We start from the raw sequence: 9,316 nt of genomic DNA, 5'->3' as shown, positions 1-9,316 counted from the left end.
ATCCTGGGAAATATGAAGCAATGTTTCATTAATAAATTATCTATTTGATTACAGAAAGCTCACTAAGACGTGATACAAGGTTCAATCAAGCTCAAAAATTGCAGTCTTGAATGACTATTTCAGCCTTCAAAATTTGCAAAGTTTGATTCTCGTTGAATCCGAGTATGTGCAATAGTGGCTTTTACAGGATACCGGGAAGCAATGTTTGTTTTTCCTTTAGTATTTTCTCTTCACTCTAGATTTTTCTGATAGTTTTTCTAGAGAATTTCTTCTTTCTTGTGTTTCTCCCTTTTTTTCACTGCCTCCTCTTCACAACCCATCTCCTCCTTTTATAATGGAGTTTTTTGGTCTTCCCGGGAAACCGTTGGTTCCCCTGTTTTGTTCTTTTGCAAACAGAGCACGTCCTGTTCCCATCGTCTCGGTAAGTCCCGTTTCCGTTTTTTCTCATTCTTTCCTTCTTTCAGCTCTGATTCTTTTGAAAGTTCCTGGTTGGCCACCTTCTTTGGGATGTGCTGAGGTATGCCCTTCTCGGCATCCCCATTTCTGGCGTCTTCCACTTTTCCCTTTTCTTTCCCATCTGGGCGGAATCCTGTTCTGCCATTTTTGAAATTCGTTTGTTATCATTCTTCTTCCTTGTCCTGGTTCCCCAAGGCCTTTTTTGTCTGTGCCATGAGAGGTCGCTCGCGTTCTTTTTGCTTTTGTTTCTTGTTTTCTTCTTCTGTCTTTTTCTATCGAGCTGTCCTAGTCTTCCTTTGTCTCTGTGCCTGAAGGGATCTGCGCCTCTTGACGGTTCCTGAGGATCCTTGCTTCTTATCCCTTGCCGTGATCCTCTTTTTTGGATGCTTCTTTGTCTGGGCTTCAGGATCCTCTGGGCCTTCCCTCATGGGTCTCCTGTATTTATTACTTTGGGCTTAGCTTGAATTTTCCTTTTGGGCTTGACTTATTCTTTTTGGGCTTATTTCACTATGACCATTTTTAGACCTCAACACATTTGTTTTAAATAAATAACAGAAAAGAGTAATTAATAAATTTATTTATTATACTAATAATATGACACTAATAATATTTATTGTCATATTAGTTTGTAAGTGTTTTTTATAATAAAATTGGCAGTGATTTTGACATTTTTCATCTTGTAATTGACCAATCCTTACAATATCATCTAGTTGATCTAACCAAAACTAACCACATCCTCCACCTAAAATTCTCAGAGTACTATTTTTTCCTATTGGGTAACTTTCATTCTCCTCATAGATCATGATAAGGACAATGTTTTCCCAAAAAGGCAATGATGAGAAATGTGGAGAAAAGTTTAAGATCTTTTCCAATATTAAATTAATAAAAAATCTACAAAAAGTTTACAAACTAATATAACTATAAATGTAGTTTGTGTCACTTGAATAACATAATAAATAATGTGGGGATCAAAAACCAACTATAAACCTGGACTCTAAATCAACACTTGATCATCACAACTAATTTGTAATGGATGGTAAGCAAACAATCCTCAATGGGAGATCTGAACAAGATTAAAAATTGGATAATACAAGTTTATTATTGATAAACAAGGATGAACTATTCTTGCCGAGGATACATGCATCCAAAAACAAGTATAAATTCTCTCAACTCTTTTCTCTCTCTAATTTTGGTATATCCCACCATGTGTGCATAAAAGCCTTTATTTATAACCTCAAGCCTTCTCCTTAGTAGTAGGCTATCATGATAGGGATCAAGAAATACTTATTCCATCAGGTGTCTCCTCTACCATTTTGATGACGAATGTGGACTTTTGGGGCATGAGGCCACTGATCAAGATACTCATTTAGTGATAAATGTTGTTGTGTCAAGTGAGAACATCTAAATGAATGTGGAAGTGACTTTGGCTTAATTCAGGAGCTACCTCCCTAGGCTCCTCGGAATTCTTTCATGGGTTTGGGTTTCTCCTCGGCTATGTCATCAACGGGGCACCCTCGGTTGATATTGTCCAAGGGGCTACATTTTGTCGGCATCTATAGGTGGAAAAAGGATTCCTTCCTAGGATGGGCCTTTGGTCCCTTGATTAGGTTTAGGCCTTTTCCTCCAAAGGATATGGGCCGGGCTTAGCCCTTCGGATTATCATTTTAGTGGGCTCGTAGTTTGCAGTCCATGGAACACAAACAAAGAACCACTCGCCTACAAATAGATATTTGAATTTTTTTTATGATTGATAACATATTAGTTTATAGACTTACATAATATAATTTAAATTTGTAATATTTCTAACATCAATAAAAAAAATAAATTTATGTGAGGTGAGTTTTGGGGCATCTATTACAAATTGCAAGGTGGAAGAGTGGAATAGTCTTTGGTGTTAAATCGCCACTTAACCCGATCCCCTCGGTTTGGAACCCTCCTAGCCGTTGCCATCTAACGAATCTAGCAAAACCACCAGTATTCAACTATCAAATAAATCATTGGCCTCAAACAAGTTGTCGGGTTTCAAAAATCACAAAAACACATATTTACAACCAAAAAAACCAACAAAATTTAATCTTCAACAACCCAAACCAGATCTGCAATCATCTGTCCATAGAGGAAAAAAAGTCAAAAACATAAAAAGCTACACAAATTTGCCTATTAATTTTTTTTTTCTCACCATATCTACCTCAAACTTGAATCACACAACTTGCAAATCTACCTAGAGATCAGAATGATTGAAGTTGTTCCAGGATTGAAAGCGAAGAGACTTCATCATCCCCTTATTCTTGTTTTCATTGTTGAGGTCCATTGTCACGGAAAGTACAGAGATTAAAGGAGGGAGATAAAGAGAAAATAAGGAAATTAGAAATAAAAGAAGGTGAAAAAAAAATTGAAACATATTAGAGATAAGTGGGTTGTGTAGAAGATAGGAAGAAATGACTCTTTTTTTTATTTTATTTTTTTTTTAGAAGAAGAAGAAGAAGAATAAAGGACATTTGTTAACATAATGAGGAACAGATATCTCAAGGACCAATGATTGCATACCCACGATTAAAATAACTTTTTTGTCTACCAATGATAGCAGTAATTTGAACTCACAATTAAAATTACTTTTTTGCTTGCCAATAACAACAGTAATAACCTGCCACTTAAGATTTGTTGTGAAAGTTTTGTGAACATAATATTTCTCTTTGTTCCTAAAAAAAAATAAAAATAAAAAAACTCTCTTTCAATATACTCGCCAACCAACTGCCTATTTGACCAACTAACATGAGCAAAACTACCTAGAACCATTCAAATCGAACCAAGTTGGGCAGTTGGGTTGGTTTGGTCGGGTGTATGGACTCATCCTTGGGTATGAGAGTTGTAAAAAAAAAAAATTGATATTGAATTGTAGGTTTTTTATTTTATTTTATTTTTTTATATTTATTTTAGAGAGCTTTTGTGGTCACTAGGGTTCTTGGACAAGAATATCTAGAACTTTCTTGATCCCAATTTGAAGATATCTCTCACCCTTAAGATGATAATGATGATTTCTTGGTACATCCTAAAACATCCATTAAAAGTAAATATTACTCTTTTTTTTTTTTTTTTTTTGATAACACTATAGTTGCTTATATAAGCTCTGAAATAAATGTGAAATTGAAATAAAACATGAAGTTAACCTATTGAGGTTCAAAATTGCAATAAGGAACCAGACCCTATAAAGTGAGAGAGGCCAGCCCATAAAGAAGAAAGGCTTGGCCCTCAAAAAAAAAAAAAAGAAGGGAGGAGCCCGGCCCATGGAGAGAAAAGAATAAAGTATTGGCCCTTAGGAAGAAAAAAGAGGCACAAAGGGAAGCATGGGCCATGGGCTTAAGTAAGTGATGGTATCCAAGGAAGCTCAAAAGGGAGGCAGGTAGGAGCTAGGCCAGGTTGCATAGGATCCACCAGAGTTAGGGGGGATCCTCAAGAAATGCTGGGGAAAACCAGTTGGGATTTGGACAGCTCAAGGTGGCATGTCCATGGGCATAAGAAATGAAGAAGGTCATGTCCCATCAACCGGCCACAATTCAACAGAAAGCTTTAGGAACAAATGGTGGCCTAAAAATCAACACTTGATGAAGGAGCCTAGTACCTCGGGTAAAGCAAGAAAGGGGAACCAAGAAGGAAAGTGGCTGGGAGCCTTTCTGCCTTTCATCATCAGTAATAAGGAATTTGCCTGTTTAAAGGAAATGGACAAAGTGTGAAGCAGCCAGAGCTTTGAGATGTCTTTTTAAAGACCTTGGGAAAAGGATGAGAAGCCTTGACTTGGGAAGAGCATCTAAGATTACTCATACAGGATCTCCCACAAGAGTAAGGTCAATTGGGAACTTTTGGGCTGCCAAACCTCAAAAAGGAAAACAATGAGAGAAAGAGGAAACGACCAGTCACCAATGTTGCAGACATAACATGGGTTTTGGTACCCAGAGTACCAAAAGAATGGATCAATGGCATGGAAAAACCCTAGAAGTGGCACTATAAAAGGGGCTAAAGCTCCAGCCAAAAGGCATTCAGCAAAGAAACACTGAATACACTAGAAAAGATACAAAAAGAGTGTTGTGAGCTTGAAATACAGAAAAATTGAGATACGATAAGGGATCCTACAGTAAATATTGGAGTATACACTTGAATTCAAAGGGATTCAAACCTCATAAGTCTTGGAAGCCCAAAGAGAGCTATCTAAGTCTGTGATTTTTGAATTTTATTGAACCTTGTGATATATCCCAGCAAAGTAGGACTCAATGTATTCAAATACTTGATGTAATGAAAATATAATCTCACTTTATTTTGAGGATCCCTAACGTTCCTTTAATTTGCACTCTTTTTAGTTCCTTTGCTATTCCTTAGTTTTTTGTTTAACTAATATATATATATATATATATATATATATATATGTTTATGTACATTTGTATTGTGGAGCCCATGTCTTGTGCGTCGGCATAACAAAGCTGCGGTGAGTCAAGCCCAGTCTACCAACTATTTACATCATCCTTTGGAGCCTAGGATCCTCTCAGACTATTGGGCTTGGACTCTGTCCAAAGCAAGATCCCACATAACCCAGAAAACAAAAGATGAAAATGGCCATGAGTCCTAGCGTGATATGAAAACCAATTCATTTAGATTTTACCCAAACATAAAAGGCATCAGTTGGAAGAAGTCACTGATTGATAATTTGAATGTCAATTACACAATGTTTAAAAAAAAAAAATTAACAACACAAAACCAAAAGGGTTCTACAATGAAATATCTCTTTAAATGTCAACCAAATTAGTGGACATAAGATTTCACAATTTTCCTGATATATACTTTTATTTAGTCCTAAATATATTTATTTTACTGCCATTATGTGATTTTTTAACTAAAATAATTGCATGCCTTGTCTTATCATTGTGACAATTTATTATTAATTTTTTTGATAATTTGATAATTGAGAGAGAGAAAATTTGAACTCTAGATTTCCCATTTGAAAATACCAAAAAGTATCAACCAATTGAACTACAAATCTTACTTGTGTGAAAATTTATAAGAGAATTTCCCATAATGAAATTGGATTTTAGACTTAATTACAATACAAGAAGAGTCTTTGAATGCCTTTGAAGGCAATATTTTTACATCATTTCCTCATAATGTTATATTGGTTTTTAGATCTTTCTTTGAAATGTACATTAATTAGCAAAACTGTGTTAGGAAGACTCTGACCCAAACTCTAACCCTAAATCTGCAGCAAATTCTTCAGGCGATATTCTTTCATAATTCCATTCATGCCCTTTCCATTCAGGCAGTTGTTGGACAACAAGCTGCATCAGAGGAAAAAATAAACAATTTAATCCAACCTATACTAAAATAGAATATGATTACTTGATAACCCAAAGAAAAAAAATTTCTAGTTTGCTGAAACATAAGAAATGAAAGAGAAATATCACAAACCAGGCCTGTAGAATCTTTTTTACCCACTGTAAGCTGACAAGCAAGTCTCCAATTTTTTGGTTTCTGAAACATACCCCAGGACATATATGTTAGGTCACAACTACAATAGCCTTAGGGATATAAATTTTTCTCTAGTGATAAGGTAGCAAATTATGATTAGGACAAAATTTAGGTACAATATCTTAGGTGTTGTTTTTTAGATTCTCCACTTAAGATTAAGCCATGTGGTTACTTAACTAAAAAATACACTTTTATCCCATGAGAAAAAATTCATGTAACAGAATTTTAAGTGGGGGACCTAAGAAATAGCACCTAAAAGCACTTGCAGCAGTAAAGCTAAAATAGCTACTAAAACAAAAAAATAAAATAAAATAAAATAAAATAAAAATTAAAAAAAACCCATACAATAGTGGAGTTAAATCTATTTTTTTTAACTTCATTGCTACAGTGCACAGTTATCTATGGCTGTGCACTGTATCTTGGAGCTAAAAAAGAAGAAGTTTTTTATTCTAGCCCGAGATTAAAATAATCCTTTTATTCTCACATCGTGCCTCTCTCTTTAGTCACTCTCATCTATTTGAAGCTCTCTCTCAAAACTCTCTCCTCAAGCTCACTCTCTTAACATCACTCTCTTAAGCTCACTTTTTCACTGCCGCCGGCCCGACTCATCCGCAACGTTGCCACCACCGAAACTCGACGTCACCGACCCACCAGCCGTCCCAAGCCGTCGATTAGACCCACTTCTCTTCCGCCGATTAAACCCATCCGCTGATCAGACCAAGCCGACCTAAGCCCCAAGCCACTGATCCATGCCTCCGACCCACACCTTTGCCCAGTCCTCCATCTCAACGCTCACCCAACGCTGACAAGCTTGGGTTTCTTTAGATTTTGTGGGTTTCATCGTCAATCCAAGCTCTAGGTTTCTCTAGGTTTCATCATCAAAGCTGTCACTGCCTTCCTCAGCCCATTGCTTTGGTTTTTCGTTGATTCAGCTTTGGGTTTTTTTTTTTTTTTTGCATTGTGTGAATTTGATTGCTGTGGTGTGGGTGTTGCTGGTGGGTTGGGTAGGTGTGAGCTAGGTTGATTTTTTTTTTCTTTGTTTTGGGCTGTGGTGGTGGTGGTGGTGGTTGTGTGTGTGGTTTTGATTGTTGTTTATTGTAGTAGATATATTATTTTATTATATTGAAAGCTAAAATAGATCTACTGCTACAGCATATGTGTAGGTAAAATAGATAAAGTAACCTTTTGTGATGCTAAATAGCTAAATTTTTAACTCCACTGCTGTGAATGCTCTAAGTACTGTACCTAAATCTTGCTCTTATGATTAATACTTAATACCAACATCGTAAATGATGAGTTTAATTTATTTTTTTTTTTTTTTAACTCTAGCTTTTGCCTTTCATCCCCACATGAACTTGTACCTTTGAAGTGACCATCACATCAATAATATATACAGATTATCTTATTCAAGTATTTAGTCTAAAACCTAGGCGGTGTAATTAATTAAATAAAAATAGCAATTAATTAAGATTTTCTAATAATACACGAGGAAAATGTAATCCTGAGTAATTTTGATTGGATTAACGTGTACTTTAATAACATTATGCCCACTAAATAAAATTGAGAATTTTCTTTTACTAGCATATACCTTCTTTAGTTTTTCCTTCTCTTTCTCCGTGCGAGGGGTTAGAAGCTCCTTCCCTTGAATAATCTAACAATACATGAGAAAATTATATAGAATAGATACTATAGTTTTTTTGTCTGCAAAGTATGTTTTATTTTTGTTTGAAAGATAAAGGGAAAGGTATACAAAACTCTTTGCAGTTTATATAAAATTATGCAATCCATTAACTCTTTATGGGTTTTATGAGTAAACCAAAATAAATGATGAGTTACTTATGTGATGACACATATCTCAATTAAGAGTTGCATTTTCATGTAAAATAATACTATAAGGTTGTGTGTTACATTCAAAAAAAAAAGGGCCTAAGTGTTATACTCAAAAATTCAAATAAATTTTGTATTTTAGGAGAAACCACATGAGTTAAGTGTTAATTAAAAGTTTACATATACATAAAACAATACCACAACAGCTAAGTGTTGCACTCAAAATCTCCAAGAAAGAAAAATTTCTCAAAAATAAAAAATATCAACCCATCAAATTGAAACTATTATATTTTTATTGACCCACTAAATTTATAGATTGGTGGGTTGGCAGCAAATTGAAAATTTTCCAACCCGCCATTGGCAGATTGGTTAAAAATATTACTCTCCACCCACCTAACCTAACTTGTGCACACCCCTAGAACCCACTTATTATCAATTTCGGGTTTAAACAAGTCATGTAGTGAGTAGTGACCATACCTATAAACTTCTTTTTTATTTACGAAAAAAAAAAAAAAAAAAAAAAACTTTTGATCTAGAATATCTATTGATAAACTGAATACACTAATGATTAATGGTGTATAGTTAAATTTAAAAAAAAAAAAAAAAAAAATCATGAACCAGAAGGCAGACGCTTTAAGTTTAAGATTTAAAAAATAAAAAAGAAAGAAAAATTGTTATGCACATGCTTTTTCCGTTTTAATTAATTAGTTTCAAGATAGTAAGGCCACCTCCACCATACACGTCGCGCAGGTTCCACCTCCAGCGCAATTTAGCAGAGGTCTAGCCTGATAACCAATACATAATTAATGAGCATCAATATAATGAATATATATACACACACACAAAGCTTATTAATAAAATCAACTTATAAATCATATGAATTATAAGTTAAAAAACTTACATATGGTCCATACAACTCAATATTTGAATCCAACATTATGTTCCTAAGTTTCTGTCCACCACATGCTTTTCGAAAATGTACATCAGGTGTTCCATCTGGTAGTAACACAGACTAAAAAAAAACATAAAACAGAAATTATTATTAATTAAATTGCCACTATTTATACACAATCTAGCTATGATATGTAAAATTGTACATATATATAATATTTCAACTTACACTAACAAAAGCAAAAGCCACAAAAGGTGGCTCCTCTGGGTCTGTGGATTGGGATTCATTTTCAGGGATTGTGCCAACAGCTCTGATTTTCCCTCTAGAGAATCTGGGGTGGGGGTGCTTGGAGGTTTTGAGTGTTTTATGAGAGTTGGTAATGTAGTTGAAGTTTAAAGAGGTTGAGAAAGAAGATAAAGCATTTGAACTCAGTTGTAGGGTACCCATTTTTTGATAAGGTAATAGGGATTCTATGCTTGGATAGTTTGTGAAAGTTTTTTTTTTTTTTTTGAGAAAGAGATAGTTTGTGAAAGTGAGCTGGATATTTGCATGGGGTTTTCATCATGGCGTGTCCACGGTGAGTCTTGATATGTGCTATTCATGTGCTCATGTAAGGGGCTAATGGTCAAA

General features: G+C 34.9%; 1 protein-coding gene across 1 annotated transcript; it reads right to left on the bottom strand.

Annotated features, from left to right (window-relative positions):
* Window positions 1-5,464: 5,464 nt before the first annotated feature.
* LOC115993903 (photosynthetic NDH subunit of subcomplex B 3, chloroplastic-like) lies at window positions 5,465-9,217 on the bottom strand. Its single transcript, XM_031117890.1, has 6 exons — window positions 8,915-9,217; window positions 8,696-8,806; window positions 8,523-8,579; window positions 7,556-7,618; window positions 5,908-5,970; window positions 5,465-5,777 (listed from the first exon to the last, which is right to left on the bottom strand). Exons 1-6 carry the CDS (start codon window positions 9,131-9,133, stop codon window positions 5,664-5,666), a joined length of 627 nt encoding a protein of 208 aa, XP_030973750.1. The 5' UTR covers window positions 9,134-9,217; the 3' UTR covers window positions 5,465-5,663.
* Window positions 9,218-9,316: the final 99 nt, after the last annotated feature.

Source organism: Quercus lobata, chromosome 6 (genome assembly GCF_001633185.2).
Source record: "Quercus lobata isolate SW786 chromosome 6, ValleyOak3.0 Primary Assembly, whole genome shotgun sequence".
Taxonomy (NCBI): Eukaryota; Viridiplantae; Streptophyta; class Magnoliopsida; order Fagales; family Fagaceae; genus Quercus; species Quercus lobata.
This window is presented reverse-complemented; position numbering and strand designations above follow the sequence as displayed.